Source organism: Penicillium angulare, assembly GCF_028827245.1.
Source record: "Penicillium angulare strain IBT 27051 chromosome Unknown utg000001l_segment0_segment0, whole genome shotgun sequence".
Classification (NCBI taxonomy): Eukaryota; Fungi; Ascomycota; class Eurotiomycetes; order Eurotiales; family Aspergillaceae; genus Penicillium; species Penicillium angulare.
Genome location: NW_026623160.1, coordinates 16,477 through 37,113, shown reverse-complemented (window position 1 = coordinate 37,113; position 20,637 = coordinate 16,477). Strand labels below are relative to the sequence as shown.

The 20,637-nt window shown below is 41.8% G+C and overlaps 6 protein-coding genes across 6 annotated transcripts; 3 read left to right on the top strand and 3 right to left on the bottom strand.

Moving 5' to 3' along the window:
- Positions 1-5,223: 5,223 nt before the first annotated feature.
- Positions 5,224-6,033, top strand: N7478_000008 (uncharacterized protein; the record flags this gene model as incomplete). Its single annotated transcript, XM_056916224.1, has 1 exon — positions 5,224-6,033. The coding sequence occupies one exon, from the start codon at positions 5,224-5,226 to the stop codon at positions 6,031-6,033; it is 810 nt and encodes a 269-aa protein (XP_056784104.1).
- An 888-nt stretch (positions 6,034-6,921) lies between these two features.
- Positions 6,922-8,936, top strand: N7478_000007 (MDR family MFS transporter; the record flags this gene model as incomplete). The annotated part of the gene is made up of 4 exons (XM_056916223.1): positions 6,922-7,242; positions 7,317-7,729; positions 7,805-8,535; positions 8,626-8,936. The coding sequence occupies 4 exons, from the start codon at positions 6,922-6,924 to the stop codon at positions 8,934-8,936; spliced, it is 1,776 nt and encodes a 591-aa protein (XP_056784103.1).
- Positions 8,937-9,531: 595 nt separating this feature from the next.
- Positions 9,532-9,939, bottom strand: N7478_000006 (FAD-dependent oxidoreductase; the record flags this gene model as incomplete). The annotated part of the gene is made up of 1 exon (XM_056916222.1): positions 9,532-9,939. One exon carries the CDS (start codon positions 9,937-9,939, stop codon positions 9,532-9,534), a length of 408 nt encoding a protein of 135 aa, XP_056784102.1.
- Positions 9,940-10,408: 469 nt separating this feature from the next.
- On the bottom strand, positions 10,409-14,122 carry N7478_000005 (gag/polymerase/env polyprotein; the record flags this gene model as incomplete). Its single annotated transcript, XM_056916221.1, has 1 exon — positions 10,409-14,122. One exon carries the CDS (start codon positions 14,120-14,122, stop codon positions 10,409-10,411), a length of 3,714 nt encoding a protein of 1,237 aa, XP_056784101.1.
- Positions 14,123-14,151: 29 nt separating this feature from the next.
- N7478_000004 (uncharacterized protein) lies at positions 14,152-15,606 on the bottom strand (the record flags this gene model as incomplete). Its single annotated transcript, XM_056916220.1, has 1 exon — positions 14,152-15,606. The coding sequence occupies one exon, from the start codon at positions 15,604-15,606 to the stop codon at positions 14,152-14,154; it is 1,455 nt and encodes a 484-aa protein (XP_056784100.1).
- A 526-nt stretch (positions 15,607-16,132) lies between these two features.
- On the top strand, positions 16,133-17,789 carry N7478_000003 (uncharacterized protein; the record flags this gene model as incomplete). The annotated part of the gene is made up of 2 exons (XM_056916219.1): positions 16,133-16,289; positions 17,758-17,789. The coding sequence occupies 2 exons, from the start codon at positions 16,133-16,135 to the stop codon at positions 17,787-17,789; spliced, it is 189 nt and encodes a 62-aa protein (XP_056784099.1).
- Between the last annotated feature and the right edge of the window lie 2,848 nt (positions 17,790-20,637).

Here is a 20,637-nt window from a genome sequence, read left to right as displayed (position 1 = left end):
TGTAACTCGCATTACTGCTGATATTTCGAAGTTGACAGCGAATATGAGATTTCTACCCTCCATCACATGCCGATTCTAATAGGCACAGCCAGATCGTCGAAAATCCATGTGGAACCACGCTGGCCGGCTCTGAAGGTGATCCACCAGCTGGAACTAGTATATACCGAGCCTATCTAGTATACAGACGGAAGTTGCCTTATTCGTAATCAGCATTCTTAATTATGGATTTAAAATAGTCTACAGTACGGTTTGCCACGACAGTTCTCTGAGAATGGTTACAACAGACAGACCAGAACAGTATTAGGTCGTATAGAAGGCACACGTATAAGATATACCTACTATATAAGTCAATTCTTTTCCCAACGAACTCGTCAATAGAAAAAGTTAAGATAACCAACATTACTTCTAGGCTTGGATTTCAAGGGCCTTATATCCTCTATCCCTATCTAACCTCTTACTCTTGCTATACTGAATAAATTTATATATTCAAAGGATCCTGTAAGTTTAGAAATATTCTTTCTAGATATTTTTTATTAGGAGAAAGATCATATAAGAGGGTTTCTAGCACTAGAATAAATATATCATAAGCTAAGGCCTCAAAGGGGCTCCAGTCAGCATACCATCTATCTACCCTTAACCTTTTCTACTACCTCCCCGCTACATATTTATTGCTCAAGGAAGGGACTAATATAACAAAAGTAAATTAAATAAGAACAAAGTCAAATAACACTCTAGATATAACATATCGAGATTAATCTAAGTATTTAAAAGATTAGGGTTAAACAACAAGACCAGGGATTCTAATAAGTAACTAAGATTATACGTAGTAGATATATATTATACATTAATATATTAACTTACTATACTTATCCTACTAACTACTACTATTAATATATTAATATAAGAAGTAAGCCTTCCAGAATACAATATTTCTTCTTATTATTGTAAAATATAGGTATTTTATCTATATAAATACTACTTATTTAGTATTAACTTACTTTCCTAAACTATAGCTATATCTAGATTTAATTTATTACCTAAACGCCCTTAAGCTAAGAGATAGGGTCTCTTAAAGATTCTCTTTAAAGGGGTTAGCAAGGTAATTTCTAATTATTAGGGATATCTCCTATAGGTAATAAGTAAGATCAACCTACTATTATTATCTTAGGACTTTCTCTAATCCTTTTATTTAGGAAATCTAATAAAAGTTAATTATTTAGATCTTAGGTCTATATAGAAAGACCTTCTCTAATAATGATTTAGAGTAGTAAAAATTAAGTGTTTAGATATATTATAGCAATATCTAATATTTCTATCTAAACTATATAGATTATTATAATAAAAGATACTAAACTAAGTATATAGACTCTATTATTCTAAGGCCCTATTTAGAATTAATCTTATTCTATAATTCTAAATCTCTACTTTAAAAGATTTAGAATAATCTTAGAAGAAGAGCTTTATTTAATTAGAACCTAGAGATTAATTCTTAAAAGGATCCTATTATAAATAATCTATAGGAATATTATACCCTAACTAAGTAGAAGATATCTATAGTTATCTATTCCCTTTAGTTACTCCTAGTATACCTATAAGAACTATTCTAGACTTTCCCTCTAAGGATTATAGTACTTAGTTTAGGTAGATCTTTAGTATATAAGGCTACCCTATAGGTATTAGCCCTCTTTAGCCCTAGATAAAAGTTAAATATAGAAACTAGGTTAACCTATTATGATTCTAGGTTAATATAGAATAAGAATAAAGCTATAGTATTAGAGTTAATCCTAATATATCTATATAAAGAGCTAAGTTAATTAGAAAATATTCTATTTTAATCTTAGGAAAAAATAGGCGATTTTCCTAATTATTACTTATTAAAATATAGTATATATTAAAAGCTGTCTAGTTATATATAGATATCTTATAAATATACTAGAATAGATTTTAAATATCTAGTAATAGGTCTCTCTATAGATCTATCTAGGAAAATTATATATCCCTTATAGTAGAATCACCTACTATAAATAGAAAAGCTATTTTCTTACTTAGCCTTTCCTTTAAGTAATATTTATTATAGTAAAACTACTACTAAGATTATTTTAAAATATAGTAAATAAATAATATCTAATTAATATAGGTACTTAGTATAGTTAGATAGCTTCTGTTAGAGAAGTCTCTAGTATTAAATCTATAACTTTAAGCTTTAAGATTATAGTTAATACTATTTATAGAAATAACCTTAGAATATCCTACTTAAGCCTACTTAATAGTATTTATACTAATAATTATAATTTATAATAGTAGATATATATCTAGTAGAGCCTAATCCCTCTTATCTCTTAATAATAAGTAAGTAGCTTTATTCAAATACCACACTACTAAAGCCTTATTAGGGTAAAGCTATAATTAGAAGCTACTCTGATTTAAGTTAGACTAGTTAGTCTTTAGCTTCGGGGATATAGTAAGTACCTATAAGGCTATACTACTATAATATACCCCTATAATATATAGAAGCCCCCTTATAAAGTCAAATTTTCAGTTAACCTTACTACTTATCTTACTGTTGAACGTTATATCCCTGTTAATGTAGTGCTCTTAAGATTGGTTGCAAGTCTGATTGTATAATTAGCTTAGGTGTATAAAGCCTAATTTGCTATCTATAGAGTACTATTTAGACTATTAGAGCTCCCTACTAGCCTCCTTTCTATTTGTCTGATACGGTTTCCTGCTTACAAATAGTTGGATTGTTAAGTGTGCGAGCTGGTGTAGCCCCAGCGAGAAGAGAATATAAAGAAGAATTAGCCGTTGGAGAAGCGTAGATGAGAACGAACTATCGTCGTGGAAATTCAACGTTCGTGCATCGATGCTTATTTGTGAGATGCACTTATCGCGAAGAAGCCCAGCGGAGAAGTGTTTGGGAAATGACGTCACGCGAAGTTTGCTGTGGCAAGTCCAGTCAGCGCCGCGTCGGACTATTCAAGAACAGCGACCTAAGTCTGATTCTATCAATGTAGGCCGTCTTGAAAGATCATTTGAGTAGTTGCTTCAAAAGTAGGCTAAAGCGCCTACACATGTAGGTGCCTTGGATCGTGTTATATTATATTGTATAGTAATATGATGTATATGTACCTTACGCAATTAACTATGATGGTAGGTCACTATGGAAATACTATCTAAGATATGAAGGCAAAAAGAGCTGTAGCCTCTATGGCCTTCTGTACCCCTTATCTTCTGTAGGAGTGTGCCGATATTCGCAGACAATTAATTGCTAAAGGATTGAAATCTTTTCTTCTCTTTGCTCTCCATGTTTTACTTTAATTTACTCCGGAGTTATGTACCAATAAGAGGATGCTTCCCGGGAAGGCTGCAGAACGAAGAAAATCCCCAGATCCTTCCCGCGTTCACGGGCCTACATCTATCTAACCGGTTAGAAATCCCACTCCTTTATGAAAAAAGCGTCTTTTTTATCCTAGTTTACACGATGTTACAATAAATTATTCAATGTTTTATCAACATCACTATATTAGTACCTTTCTACATATCCGTATATACTATGACCTTAATATTGTGGTATTGGTAAATAAACCTTTTAATGTAAAGATATAAATTCACTCAAAATCAATTAAATTTAATTGATATAGAAGGCGTAGAGCGTTGAATGTGGTATCACCCAAAATTCCTTTGATCTTTTGACATTTTTTGTGTTTTTTACGGGGGCAATATAATAGATTCCAACAATTTCTTTTTAGCAAGGAGTAGGATTTCTAACCGGATAGATGTAGTATAACGCGTAATGCAGGTCGCCTGCACATGTGGTTATATTTATTCTAGCCAAACCTTACCCAATGACAGCCAATTTTAGGGTTTGCCCCCTTTGTTGATTATTGATTATTGGTTTGTATCCATTGCAGATCATCCTGCCGATTTCGTATCAAGCCGCTATCAACGCCCACAAGTACAATGCCGTTGCCAAATTGGTTCAATTGGACCGAGGTCAGGGGCGGGGTACAAGATAATAGGCCATAAATGCATAATCTATGTAACGCCGTATATGTCTCTCAGATTTTAGTCCACCCATCACCTTGCCACTGACCATTCAATGTGCGAATAGTGTTCCGTGGTCTCACACTATCTCATGGTGATAAGGCAAGACGAAGTGCAGGTTACGAATTGATTATGCTTCGTATTATAAATGATACTTTGTGGTTAAATAATGTCACGCCTTTTGCATTTTGGCTTGAATGTGGGGGAGCCCGTATTCGAATCGATTGGCTTGGCGTTACCAAATCCGAAAATTTCCGCGAAGGCGTAGTTGCGTTTGATCCAGAAGCAATCGATCATGATCAATCATTCGAATGAAACCAGTACATACCTTAGTCTCCTTTTCTCAAATGACAATCGAGCGACATTTCCTTGTTCATCTGCTAGTGAATACAGACATTTGAAACATCCCTCCCCTTCCACAGGCCAAAGGACCCCTGACCCTTGAGCGTCGATCACCCAAGTATACAGTAGCGAGTGTTCTTGAATAAATCCAAACTGTTGATATTTCTTAGACATTCTAGGTTTCTATGATTTGAGTTCTCGTGTTTTTTTTTAACCGAATTAGGATAACCATTTCTCACTTCGGCGCGGACCATAAGATCGGCCCCCGGGGCCGTCCAGACGCCATGTACTGTAGTACGAAGATTAGATTGGGGCCGTTACGCCTCAGCCGCCCAATCCTTCGTGATTGACATTCCAAATCTAGTTAGAAATTCTCAACCTTCTGCCTGTCAGTATTTAGTTCCATTTACGAATAAGCAGATGTCCTTGCTCTTATATTTCTGAAGAAACATATAGCTCTTCAACAAGCATAATGTGGCCAGAACGGTACTCATGCGATCGTTGCCGCCAGCAGAAGGTTCGATGTCTGAAGAATCATGAATTATCAACGACAATTAGTGGAGTCCAAGCCCATCTGACCCCATGTGATCGATGTATAAAGGCGGACGTGCCCTGTGTGTACAGCTGTAGGTAGTGCATTGCCCGCGTACACTGGTTACATGTTTTATTTCTTGGACTGATTAATTCACCGGAATATCCGCAGCAAGGCAGAGAAAAAGACGACCAAAGGGCAAAGATGCTTCTTCGCCTAGAATAAATGCAAACTTGGCGCTGGATCAGCATCTGCCGACCGTCCTCTCAAGTAGCGATATTTCAGCATATAACCTCAACGACCTGATGATACCGCCGCTCGAGACGACCATGGGCTGCATGAACGATGATGGCACAAACAGCTGGAACAGCCAGCATGACCTCACATATAATACAGAGAGTGACGAAAGGATGCAAGAGGACCTGGCTTCCAACCCGCTCCTTTTCCAGGGCGAAGGCAAAGAGACCCTGGCAGAGCAGCTGATGAAAATTACCAACCGGGCCATGGGAGCGACACGAGAACTTGAATGCGCAGTAAACACCACATCCTTAACAGTAAACTCCCCTCCAGTGAATGAAATGTTCGAGGCCGCGAATGCGTTGGTCCAAATTATCAACAGTTTAACTCTGGCCGACAGCACAGATAGTTCTTTGCGATCTTCCTCCCGTGATGGAAGCGATGGGAACGATCGACAGCTGCCTACCGAATACTACCCAATCTTTCTAGCTCTTGATTCCTACCAGCGCGTCCTATCCCTGTTCCACGCAGTTTGCGACTTTATTAAGAGGTCCTTGGGCTCTATAACTCGGGGGACAGAGCTGCAACAGCAAACATTGCACGGAGCTGGATCGTCCTCTGCGCAGTTCATCATGGTTCTACAGCTCATGATACACCTCCTCAACCGCATAGGTCGTAGCCTACGAATGGGGAACCGAGAAAATATTGATCATCATGAATTGATTTTTGCACCGGACGGTGGTGGAGAAAGAGGTTGCTCAGATAGTATTGTGGACTGCGCGCAGGGCATGCTCAAGATGCTACCTGATGAGCACGTTAAATTGCTAAAGGCCATCCGAGAACTTCAAGCTTGTATAGAGGAGAGTGTTCTTATTTAGATCGGAAGAATAAATTACCTTTGTAGCAACAGAAATAGTCTTCATACCACCCGCCCCCTTTCAAGCCTCCGACGTATGAATGGCCCTTAACTCCGAAAGGATTGTACTACGTTGTGAGGTTATTTCTTACACTTTAAACAAAGTCCTGATCAAAAGTAGAGTATCATCCCAGACTAAACGCTATAGAATGTCAACCATAGTCCCACTTTCAAGAGAGGCTGGCCTTTGCAGTAAAAAGGACGCTCCACAGCAACGGGAACTACGGTCTTCCGTGGGGATCTCCACAGAGAGGATGTTGCCTTTCGAAAATAGGAATGATCTTCATAATACATGTCCAATTTCAAGCCTCTAAAGTTCAAAGGGTCCTTAACTCCGGAAGGCCCGAAAGGATTGTACTACCCTGTGAGGTTGATTTTCTACTTTGAACAAAGACTTGATAAAAGTCAAACTATCATCTCGCACTGCACGATGTAGAGTGTCAATTTAGAGGCTGGCTTTCATAAATAAATGGAGCGCTCCACAATGACGGGAACTAGGATCTTCCCGGAGTTTATCCACAGAGATAAGTGGCCCCAAAGCCACAAATGCAACAAGTGTATGAGCGGGAATAACGGGAATAGCGGGCTTAACGGGGTTAACGATGATAGAGGTACTAACACTGCAGACGATGGGCAGTTGTTTATGTAACCATGTAACTATACCAAATTGCCCCTTGAGTGTGTTAGGCCCCCTTTGATGTTATGACAAAAATTACTGTACGGTCGCGAATAAGGCTGTGGAGGCTATGGCTAAAGGTTTCGAGGCTAAAACCTTATACATATGTAACTTTCGCTCGCACCCCACGGATTTTCAAGCTCGAGCAACTGAGCTATCGCCATGCAAAAAAAGATGTCTTCATCAACACCGCCGTCCCAAGAGCCAAAAGAGGGCAGCGTCAATGCCAACGGCAACCTCGAAGCAATGGGAGAGAAACTACCTCAGGTCGACCCTGAAAAGAAAGAGCAGACCGCCGAGTTTCACGAACCATCCACTGAGACATCCTCTACTGTCAATAGCGGAGAGAAATCAGAGCTCCCAGAAGGCGATGGTGCTACTGCTGAAGAAAGCGCCGCGACTTCGCCGCCAGAACCACAATACCTCCAGGGTATCGAAGCGTTCGTCGTCATACTTGCGCTTATACTCAGTATAGGCCTCATGTCTCTGGATCAAGTGAGTTTTACCGCTAAGTCGCATCTCGCCAGTTCATTGCATCACACGCGGAAACGCTAATGATCCCCATCCAGACCATCGTCGCAACGGCTATCCCAAAGATTACCGACCAGTTTCACAAAATTAACGATATCGCGTGGTATAGTTCGGTTTATTTCCTGACGATCGGAGCCTTCCAGTCACAGTGGGGTAAAGTGTACAAGTACTTCCCTCTCAAAACTAGCTTCCTTGTGGCAATTTTCATCTTCGAAGTTGGGAGTTTGATCTCCGGCGTCGCCCAAAATTCGACGACTGTGATCGTTGGACGTGCTATCACTGGTCTCGGTGCCTCCGGTATCGCACCCGGAGTTTATACAATTGCTGCCTTTGCTGCCGAGCCGAAGAAGAGAGCTACCTGGGTAGGCATCATCGGTGCGGTATATGGCATTGCTGCTGTTCTTGGACCACTCATTGGCGGAGGATTTGCAGATGGCGTGACCTGGAGATGGTAGGTCAAGAAAAATGTGTCGCCCTATTTTTGATGTAAACCACCAATCGGAACTGACTTCATACGATGCTTTAGGTGCTTCTACATCAATCTTCCAATCGGTGGTGTCGCCGCTGGTGTCATTCTGCTCACCTTCAAGACGCCGGCAACCGCTAAGCGGGTTGATGCTACACTCAAAGAGAAGCTTCTACACATGGACGTCCCAGGAACGGTGTTCATAATGGGTGCATCCATCACTTTGCTTCTAGCTCTTCAATACGGCGGTCAGACCCATGCATGGAATTCTAGTGTTGTCATTGGTTTGCTCGTTGGCTTCGTCCTAATGGTTATTGCACTTATCATAGTAGAAGTCTGGCAAGGCGAACTTGCTATGCTAACACCACGCGTTATGCGCCAAAGACACGTCTGGGTTAACGGCGTATGGGGGTTCTTCTTCGCTGGCTCGTACTTTGTCACCCTCTACTATCTCCCTATTTACTTCCAAAGTATCGACAACAGCAGTCCGATTGGCTCCGGTGTGCGCAACATTCCTCTCATTATTCTCTTCAGTGTTACCACCCTCATCACAGGCAGAATCATCACGAAGACAGGTGTCGCAGCTCCTTATTTAATAGCTGGGTCCGTGGTCGTCACCATTGCCGCAGGTCTGCTATATACTCTCGGAATTGGGACTTCAACAGGCAAATGGGTTGGCTATCAGATCTTGGCGGGCTTTGGATATGGCCTCGCTCTTCAAGTCCCGATCGTCATTGCACAGGCTTATTCGGAGCCAACCGACATAGCTCCTACGACTGCTATTCAGATATGTAAGTTTTCTCTAGCCCCCTCCCAGACTATGGGCATTTTTCTTTATAATACCCATGGCTTCATAAGCTAATTTCGTGCCTCATACATAGGGTACCGATCGATTGGCAGTACATTTTTGCTCGCAGCTGCACAATCTGGTTTTGCCAACCAGCTGGCGCATAAGCTGTCCAAGACCGCACCGGACATCGACATCACCTTTGTCACAACTACCGGCGCTACTGAGCTGCGTAAGGAATTTTCCGGAACCGACCTGAACGAAGTTCTACGTGCGTATGAATGGGGTATCAAAGTCGCTTTCGCAATTACTATCGCAGCTGCCGGTATAACTGTCTTCGTCAGCTTGGGCAACAAGTGGCACAATCTTAATGCGTTAAAACTCAAGAAGACTGCTGGTGCTTGAAAAAGCTCTCCATATGGCCATGTCGACATACATGAATGGATCCGCTTACTCATTATGGAAACGATCCATTTTATGTAACGGAAGAAGTGAAGGAATACATCAGATGGGAAATTAGATGGTTTTCAAGGCCAACTGCCCAAAATGGTTGAAAGTGAATATCTTCAAATTCAGGAACTCGGGAACTCGTAATATTCTAATATAGAATCAATTCAACAATAGGCCTCCTCCTACGCACGCTATCTACTTTTCGATACCAACACTTCCAAGGTTCACTCTCAGTGCAGATAGCCTCGAGACTGTCTGGTATGATCACAACCTTGGCCTTCCAATTGATCGCATCTAAAATTCCCTACAAAGGCTACTGGCAGAATGTCCTTCTTTCACCTCAAATGCAAGAGATGCATGCTTATACTAGAGCGTTGATAAGGTTAATTTACAACTTTACTAATATGACCCTGTATGAACATGATTTAGCAGGAAAAGTAGTCCTTTCACGCACAACTCAAAGCACTATTTCGAGCCAAACTTGGCGTGTATACTGAAGGGAGCTCCATTTCGAGGTCGAATTCCTCCTCTTTTCTCGTCACTATCTATCTCATGTATGTAGAGTCTCTATTACACTCTTGATATCGCTATCGATGTCTACCAGATATAACCACCCTAGCTCCGACTTGCCTGCGTCACTCCCATCAATCTCATCCCACCTCATGTGTTCAGACACATTGGCCCTTTCTTCATCCGTCATTCTGATAGTGAGAACCCGATTCGTCAATTCCAGAACTTTTTCCATTCTCTCCATTCTGTATGCCTCCCAAGCCGTCAATGCATCTGATAAACTCATACAATTGCTCAGATTATTGGAGTTGAGATTTGCCAAGAGTATTCCGAAGCTATATCCGTCCTCAAGAGCTTGGTTTGCACCTTGTCCCGCCGGAGGGGGTACAGCATGTGCCGAATCTCCAAGTATGACGACTTTTCCAGTTGATGAATGCCAGCGACTCATTTTAGGGACGGTATAAAATGGCCAGACGTGTAAGAAATCAGTCTCTAGATGGGTCACTTTTGCTTGTGCGTCCTGGACGAGGGGAGACCACAGATTAGGGTGTGGGTCTTGTTGAATTATATCAACTAATTTCTGTTTATCTTGGAATAAAGGATCCCATTGTGATGAGGTGCCTATGATCTACTAGAATAGAGAAGAGTGCGAAGAACAACGAATAACAACGTTGAGGAAAGGAAAAGAAGAGAGAGAGCTATGCTACATACATGTAGGCGGATGCCACTCTCCAGGCCAATCATCTGATTGGCCTGCATCCGAGAGTGGGTCAAACCGCACAAACGTGCAAACAGTGCAAACATACCCGTCCCGAGTCTTCCTCCATGTAGTTATACTACATCACTCCCGCCTAAAATGCGGGCAGTCCCTTGACCGCATCAACGTTAAAAACATCAAATAAATACAGGAAAAAAAATCAACCAGCTCTGTCATCATCTATATGATCGACAGCGAACTCATCTCGCTCCGCAGCCTCAATCCAATAGGGTAGACGCACAGATGGCCCCGGTTTCAACGGGTATCGACGGTGGAACTCCAGGATCGCACGTGTGGAATTCTTATAATCACCAGCTGGATACCATGCGTTATCCTCGATACCGACCCATCTGGCACGGTATTGCAGGATCTTCTTACGGAAAAGACGCGAGTCAATCACCTCTGCGACCTCCCATTCGTTCCCACCGTCTACCTCTACTGGCGGTTGTGGATCCGGGATCTGGCCGGTCAACGGGGTTGTATGCGAGGCCAGTCGTAGCTTGTCAGGGGAGAACACATCGTGAACACTCTGCAACTCCGCCGGCAGATCCAGACGGTAAGAATTACCCACCTTCTCAGTGATTCGAAAGGGTCCAAGAGCTTTCTCTGACAGCTTCCGAGACGGTCTCTCCAAGCGTAGGTGCTTCGTGGACAGGAAGACCATATCGTCGACATCGAAATCAACAGGCCGGCGAGATCGATCAGCGTATGACTTCTGACGCGATTGAGCCTCCGATATCGAGTGGCGTACCTCCTCCCATACCGACTTTAGGTCGCGCACCGCCCCCCGTCCGGCCTCCTTCTCTGGAGAATCCTTCTCAGGTGATGTCCAATCGAACGATAGTGGCGCCTCATACCCACGTTCGATGAAGAAAGGCGAATGTCCAGTGGTCGCACTCGGTATGTTCGCTACCGCAAAGTCGACCAACCAAAGCAAATCCGACCAGTTGTCCTGGTGGTAGTTCACGTATGGTCGTAGCCTCTGCTCCATATAGCGATTAGCCACTTCCGTCTGACCATCTGTCTGCGGATGATGCGCAGTAGAAAGCTTCCGTTTGATTCCTAGAATGCGGCAGAATTCCTCCCAGAAATCGGCCACGAACTGTGGTCCTCGATCGCTAATCACTGAATCGGGGAGGCCAGACCAACGCAAGATATGATCACAGAATAGACGCGCTGTACTGCGAGCATCAATATCACGGTGACACGGGATGCTAACCGTCCGCTTGCTGAACCTATCCACCACCACCATAACTTCGTCATACCCTGCCTTATCCTTCGGCAAGGCACAAAAATCAACCGAGATACTCTGCCAGGGCCGCTCTGGGATAGGCAAAGGGTTCAGAAGCCCCGGAGTTCGATCCGTCCAAGGTTTCGTACGCTTACATGTCGTACAGTTGTCGCAATATCGCTCCACATCTTTGCTCCATCCGGGCCAATGGTACTGACGGGACAACAGAAGCTTCATCTTCTCCATACCGGGATGGGCAAGGCCTGGTTGGCGGTGTATCTCGTCCAGTAACCGCGCGCGTAAATCGCCCTCGTCAGGCACTACCATCTTCCCATTGGACAGCAGTAGCCCTTCGCTAAGCGACCAATCACCCGGCTCCGCAGACATCGCACGATCACGCAACCCTTGTAGGCTCTCATCCGCGCGGTTCGATGCCAATACACGATCAACCACGTTGGTATAGACCGGAGAGAGTACCGGCTTCGTCCAGAATCGGGGAGGAAGCACCACCTGCTCCTCAGGAGCGCCGAGAAGAGTCTCTTTCCGGGAAAGCACGTCAGCTAAAACATTAGCCTTCCCTGGTCGATACTGGATCGTAAACTGGTAACCGGCTATGTCCTGCATCCAGTGGATCTGCCGTACGTTGAGACGCTTCTTCGTAGCGAACCACTGCAACGCTTGGTGATCAGAGAAAACATCGAAGCCGACACCTTGCAGCTCAGGCCTCCATTCTTGCAACGCACGGATAATAGCCAGAAGCTCCTTGTCGTGGATCTCGTAATTCCGCTCTGCGGCTTGCATAGCCTTCGAGAAGAAAGCCACTGGATGCCAAAAGTCATCCTTTTGCAGCTGCGATAACACTCCTCCTATCACACCATCCGAGGCGTCTGTCTCTATGCGTGTCGGCAAGGATACGTCGTAATGACGCAGGATCGGTGCATCCACCATCGCGGCTTTCAAAGTGTCAAATGCCTCCTGGCAGTCCGACGTCCAGGACCAGGGTGTCCCTTTACACGTCAAATGATGTAAGGGGCGCGCAATTTTGCTATAATCAGCCACGAATCGCCGGTAAAAGTTACAGAACCCCAAGAACGATAGCACCCTCCGTACTGTCGTTGGAGTCTCCCAATCTTTGATAACTGCCACTTTATCCGGGTCTGCACGTACGCCGTCGACACCGACGATAAAGCCTAAGAACTTAGTCTCCTCCACGTGGAACTCACACTTGTGTAAGGCAGCCTGGAGGCCAGCACCCCGCAGGCGCTCAAGTACGTGACGCACATGCTGGATATGCTCCTCGAGGGTCTCACTGTAGATGAGGATATCATCTACATACACAGTCGCAAAGACGTCCAGACAGTCGGCCAACACATTGTTGATATATCGCTGAAAGGTTGCAGGCCCATTCGTCACCCCGAACGGCATCACTGTGTATTTGAACTGGCCATATCGTGACCGAAAGGATGTCAAATCCTGCGATCCGTCCGCCATCCGAATCCTGTGGAACCCTTGCCGAATATCCAGCTTCGTGAAGTACCTCGCTCCAGCAACACGCTGCATTAATTCATCGATCAGGGGAAGTGGATAGCCATCTTTCTTCGTGATCGCGTTCAGCTTACGATAATCAACACAGAACCGGAGTCCACCATCTGGCTTACGCGCAATTAGGATTGGCGATGCGAAAGGTGCTGTGCTCGGTATCAAGAACCCTTTCCCGATATTATCGTAAATATACTGACGCGAGAATTCAAGTTCTTCCCTTGACATCTTATACAAAGGGCAGTATCCGGGATCAAATCCTTCCCCTTCCAGTCGTATCTCACAGTCCACCCCTTTACGATATGGGGGTATCGCATCCGATGCCTTTTTCGAAAAGACATCTGCGTAATCGTGATAGTGATGTGGCACCTTCTGCTTCACATCGTCCAGCTCCGCTGAATCTTCCATCTCATCCAGCACCTTCTCAATCTGTTGGAGACTGGATACAAAGACCTCTGTGCCCTCCTCTTGCTGATGCCGATGGAAGCCAGGAGCCCCCACGATCGCGATCTGGAAGCCCGCTGGCGTGGCAAGCCGAGTCTGCCTCACCCTGGGTGGTCCATAATCGTAACTCTCGTCCGCCAGAGACCGGTGCATCTTCACCATTGTATCGGTCTGATGGTAATTGTTATACGTACGCCTCACTGGTCTAGACGCGACTAGCGCCACTGGCTCAGACGCGACAGGCGCTACCGAAGCCTCGCAAGACGGCCAGCGAAGACATCGGTTCTTACAATCGATCAACGCGCCAACCTCTTCGAACCAGAGTAGTCCAAGCATCAGATCTGTGCCTGCCAGCCTCGTGACCAAGAATGGGAGATCTCGCTGCTCTCGGCCATCAATCGTAATATCAAGCATCGCATAACTTGTGATCTGTGGTGCCGGACTGCCATCGAAGCCTGTCGGGTCGATCGGATCGGCCAGCTTCCGCGTCGGTATGCCTAGCGATCGGCAATACCCTTCGTCTATCATTGCGTACACATTCGCTCCGCTATCCACTAATGCCTTGGAATCCGTAGAGGAAGAATCATAGGTAACTTTGAGATTTATTGTCAAACTATCTCTGCATGCTAGCTTCCTAGTCACCTCTAACGGACCACGCATTAGCGTATGGCCTAAGAAGGAGACTTCTCTTAGGCGTAGTCTTTTCCCATATCCTTATTGTCCATCGGAGTGTCCACCGGAGTGTCCACCGCCACAGTCTTCACAGTGACCTTAGTAGGGCAGTTTCTACTAATATGGTCCGGCAGCTTGCAGATAAAGCATAACCCTAGCTTCATAAGCCGGCTCCGCTCATCCTTAGCCTTCGTCTTATCCACATCGGCTGTTGAGGCTGTCCCTGCTACTGTCGACGTCGCGGGAGAGGAGGAAGGTTTAGTGTCCTTCTCACGAATCTTCTGGAACTTCTGTTGCTGGGAGACAAAACTCGCCGCAAGCTGGCACTCCCGTACGAAGTCATCCATCGAGCCATCGCGGCCAAGCAACATCATAACCTGGTTCTGGATCTTGGTCGGGAGTTTAGAGTACAGATCACGCCTTCGTACCTCCTCTGGGCGACGCGCCTCCTCCGCAAGCCGGGAAAACAAGGCTAGGAAGTCTTTGAAATCGTCCGCTGGCGCCATCCTGAGAATCTCGTACTCCGATGCAGCCAGCTGTGCCCGGTTCGGGTCCAAGAAGACACCCCGTAGGTGGTCTAGGACCTGGCGGACATTCTGGTAAGCGGTCGCGGATGTGCGGTTCATCCGAGGGTTGATGTGTTGCAAGGCCTTCCCCTCACAACGACCTCTTAGATATGCCATTCGGTGGCGTTCAGTTGGATAATGATCAGCATTTAACTCCAACTTGTCCAGGATCCCGTCCTCCCAGTCCTCGAAGCGGACTTCCTTTCCGTCCGACAGCATCGCAGGATCAGCGACCTTCTTGGTATGCCACGAACCAGGCTCAGATGACGCTGTCTTCGATCGTATTGGGCCCATAGGTGATGGAGAGGGAGGCACAGAAGTAGAGGAAACACACTCAGTTGTCGGAACCACATGTTCCACAGGCTTAGTTGGGACTAGAAGACGAAAAGCAGCCGCGAGAGTATCGCGCTCCTTCTCAACCGACTCAAGCTGTTGTTTTATGTTCCGATACTCCTCCTCAAGGTCATCGACCAAGTCAGCCGAGTGGTTACCACCACAACATCCATCCTGTGTCTTCTGCAGTTCCTCTTGGAGGACCGCATAATTAGCACGCATCAGTCGTAGCTCCAACTCCACCTCCTTGAGGGTGGCCTGCGACTGTTCAAGGGCGTTCCACTTGGACGCCATCATCCTCCAGGCCGCTTCAGGATCATTCTGGATCCACACGAGCAGCTCGCTAACTGTCTCTACAGTCTGGCTCGCTGCGTCCGGTCCTGTGAAGGTCAGTGATTCACGACGCCTCGGCATCGGGTTCGGTTCGGGCTGACCAGCAGCATCGGTATGCTGGTCAGTTGTCGATCCATGACCAGCAGCATCGGTATGCCGGTCATCGTCAACGTCTTCTCGGCGTCCTGCCTCTCGTCGGCGACGCGAAGACGATCGGTTTGTCACGTTCGCTGGTGACATTGTGTTGGTTCAAAGTGAGAGATAACAGGTGACAGTCGTGCGAGCGAGCACCGTAGTCCGTCTGTTATCTGAAAAGATGGGATAAAAAAGAAGAGGAACGTTGTTATTATGTGATGAGGTGCCTATGATCTACTAGAATAGAGAAGAGTGCGAAGAACAACGAATAACAACGTTGAGGAAAGGAAAAGAAGAGAGAGAGCTATGCTACATACATGTAGGCGGATGCCACTCTCCAGGCCAATCATCTGATTGGCCTGCATCCGAGAGTGGGTCAAACCGCACAAACGTGCAAACAGTGCAAACATACCCGTCCCGAGTCTTCCTCCATGTAGTTATACTACACCCATCTGAAATGAAGTTTCTGGGCATACTTGAGCTGTCGCCCAATAAGAAGCTCTTTGCCGTCTTTAGCCTGGGGTGATAAAATAAAGGACCCTTGCTTTCCACGTAGTGATACCGGGAGTGGTAGGTTCTCTTTTATGCTATCATCCATAAGGGTGCGCGGGAATGAATATGTTATGGCCATATGGCCAGAGTAATCGGGGGAGATGTCTGGGAAAATACTCGAACGAACTTTGGAGTAGATCCCGTCAGCACCAATCAGCAGTTCGGCTTTTTCCTGAGTTCCATCCGCGAACTCGAAGACAACATTATCACTGTTGCAATCTTCATGTATAAGCTTGGTAAACTTCTTTCCATAGAAGATCTCAATGCCAGCCTCTTTCGCCATCTCTGTTAACTCGTGGTTTAACACCTTTCTTGTGATACGCATGCCATCATAGCCGTATGTATCTTGCTTCCCGAAATAGAGCTTTCCAGTTGTCTCGTGCTCTGGATCAGTCATGAATGTTATAGCTTCAAAGTTGTAGCCTTGATCTTTGATGCGTGAGTATGCGCCGATAGATTCTAACCCATAGGGGTAATTCCATTGGACACCAATGGATTTAGGGTAAATTCCTTAAGTATGGGGAAATAAAAGTGGGTCGGGGTCCAATGGAATTAATCTTCACAAGTCCAATGGATTTATATTCTAGACTCGTACGACGCTTATATTTTAGTATGTTTTTCAACACCCTAACCCATAGGGGTAATTCCATTGGACACCAATAGATTTAGGGTAAATTCCTTAAGTATAGGGAAATAAAAGTGGGTCGGGGTCCAATAGAATTAATCTTCACAAGTCCAATAGATTTATATTCTAGACTCATACAACGCTTATATTTTAGTATATTTTTCAACACCCTCCATTTTATAGTCAAACCAAATTTGACACTATTCTAAGTATTAGAAAAGGTAGTTGCAAAGGTTCAAAATCAGGGAGTTTTTTTGATAGGATAGAGAGCCTACCCAACCGTAATATATTACCGTACGAACACTACCACTAGACACCCAATAGGGTATAGGTAATTATATAGTTTAGATAACTAAAAATTTAGGGGTTGATTCACTATATTCCAGTTTATATTCCAATTTTTTTTTTAGGCCAATTAACTAAGTTTTATCTATACAATATAACTATTATATAGATTTTATATAATCATCCCTAGATATATATTTCTATTTTTAGTATATCACAGACTACCCCCAACAATCCTAATACTAGTAAGTTTTTTTCCACTAATTCTAAGTTTAATATAGTGATTTACTATAAATATAAGTATACTATACAAAGAAATAATATTATTACTTATTTAACTAGCACTAATTATTAGGTTCCCTATATAGTAGTATAGTATATTAAGTAATATATCTAGTAATAAGACTATATTAAGAACTAGCCCAATATTACTAATTAGCCCATCTAGATTGACCAACCTATCCCCAGATTAACTATATATAATAATAGATTATTATATTTATAATATTCAGTATATATTTACCAAAATTTAAAAGGGATTAAAAACCATTAGTCTAAGGAGTATTATTAGTTCTCTAATAACTACCAAGGCCACCCCAAACTATCTAAGATTATACAGATCCAGACCAATATCGATACCAATTCCTAGTCTATATTATACCAATATATTTTCAAGTATAACATTAGTTCCTATTTTATCTAAATCCACCAGCCTATTAGCCATATTACACCTACTATCCCACTAACTAATACTATTAAACAGTTAGTTCAACATATATAAACATTCTAAATAGAGCAGGCCCATAGCCAGCAGACCATCATCTAAACCAGTGAATTCAATAAAACTACCCTATAGTTAAACCATATAGGGTAGGTCTAGTATTTATAAGACATCCTATCCACCCCGTTAGTCCAGTCTATAAAGCAGCCGGACAAGGATATAAAGGGCCCTAAGGATATAACATAGACTATTTAGCAAACCATAAAACAATTAGCTATCGTAAGCTAGCAGATCACCTAGACAAGTAATTTTTTAGTACAGATTAAGACTATACACACACAGAAGACCAATTCCCTATATAAGCCATTATTAGTATATATAAAAAAGACAAAGATCAAGGACTATATCAAGCTATAGCAGCGGATTTTAATATTTTTCACATAGATATAATAGTCCTACAAGTAGAAGAGTCCTCTATACAAGTTCACATCCCAATAACAACAGTTATAGGAGATTATATAGTACTATATATAGACCAGGGACCTATCCAACCCAGACCTAATAAATATAAATAAGAAGCTATATAAGTTATAGCTATTAGAGTATATAATTATAGATTTTTATATTAATTTATTATACCAGAAGATCCAGCACTATAAGTATAGATATATATTTATTTATATATTAATTATATTAGAACAGAAGTTATATAGATAAGATAAGATAGAGGATTACCTACCTAAGATTTCCAGTTTAATCAAAATCACCCGGTTTTTTATATTATATAAAACATTACAATTAAACCCTAATTTAATTATAATCTAGCATAGGTTAGTATAGGAGATCTATAAAAAGTATTTTTATAGGGATAATATCCCTATAATAGACAAATATATATTTAATAGAGAAGATAAGGGTTATACTAGTAGTCCTATATAAAAGACTACTATCCCTAGTTCTATACCTAGATCCCCTATAATATCTATATTAAAACCCCCTAGTTAAATCTAGGATTGTTAAGTAATTTATATATTTCCCAAGTAGTTACAATTAATAGTCGATACATTTATAATATATAGGACTAATAGACTAGTCCAATAGTTATTAGATTTATATATATACAAGAAGAAGATATTTTTTAATACCTTATCCAAGGGGTATATTAGATAGAAAAATATAAACAAGTTATTATATAAATAGTTATATTTTACAATAAATAATTTCTAGGGGATAGTCTATAGATTAGTCGATTATATATAATACTAGTTCTACTACTAATTGTTATTCACTAAAGGTATATAAGTCCCCTATATCAATTTACAGGATTTATATAACAACCCTATATAATAGACCACAGATTAGAGTTTTATCTAGGATTCTTGTATAAAGTAGCCCATCCCTAGGGCTAAGTAATTAATCTAGTAGATAGCCTAAGAGCTTATATTACACCAATAATTTAATAAAAGTAATAACCAGGGATTCTATATATATATAATTAACTAGTATTTTACTAAGGTAGCCCGATTCTATAAACAATTAAGTATAGCTATCTATATCATAACCAGCTAACCTAGCTATATATCTAAGTTATTAAGTATCTAGTATTAGAATAACAAGTAGGAGATCTATAATATATTTATTAAAGATAGTATAGTAGTATTTATAAGTTAATATTATAAAAGATTCTATATTAGTAATAATACTAAGATAATCTAGTAGTATTTACTACTAGAGGTAGATAAGTTAGTTATATAATATATATGGTTAGTGTTACTATTTATAGAGATATTACAAGCATACTAGTAATAATAGTAAAGAATTACCCCCACCCCCTAGCAATTAGAGTATATATAGGGCCCAGATACTAGTAGTAAGAAGGAATAGACCAGTATATAATTTCGTAAGATATTAGAATCAGCCACCGCCGCTGGGTTATATAAACAATCTATCTATATATTGGTATACTGCGATATTACTATTACTATCAACTAGTAGTATTTATAGGACAAGAGCTAGTTTAAGAGTAATATCTAAGAGGATACCACTAAGCCTACCGCCTTATACGACCCCAATAATAAGGATAGAATAAATAAGAATAAGTTTATAAGATATATTACTAATTTATAAGCTATATATTTATCCTATATGGCTGGGATAATATATAATTATATAATTATGGAGCCTACTAACAATACTATATACCAATAGCAGTAGTTCCGGTAGTCTAACTAGGATTAGTATTAATTTTTAGAATTTGTATCTACTATCTAAGAAAATATATTAGATAAGTATATTTATAATCTATAGAAAGATAAGATTAAGGAGAGCTATATATAGTAGTAGTATTAATTAGCCTATATAAATATATTATAGTTATTCTAATAGATAGTTAGACAACCAGAGATAAAATTCTGTAGGGTGTAGAAGCCTATATTATAAGCTATCTAGTAAGGGGTTAGCCTAGTTATTATAATAATACCTACTAATAGGGGTAAAAGTATATTATTTATATTATCTATATAGATTAGTAGTAGATTAACTATAATAGTCGTCCTATTAATTATATTATAATAGGATATAGTACAACAGTACAAGTAGTTAGGGATATTATATATACTATATAACAACCAATAACTGTCAGATAAAGCAACAATTATATTAGTAACACCTAAGATTATCTATAGCTAGGTGTTCCAAACGTTTTTAAACCAGCAGCAATTATTGTAGTAGTTAGAGTAGATTATGATTAATAAGTACTATACTATGTTAAATAATTAGAAGATATTCTAGCCCTAATTATAAGAGATAGGGGATTTATGGTCTATATAGATATAAATAGTATTATTAATAGCTATATTACTCCCGGCCACTAAACTAATATTATTATACTAGATAGGATAGTCCCAGGAGCAGATTACTATTTACTAGGCCCGTATACACTAGCCCAATATAG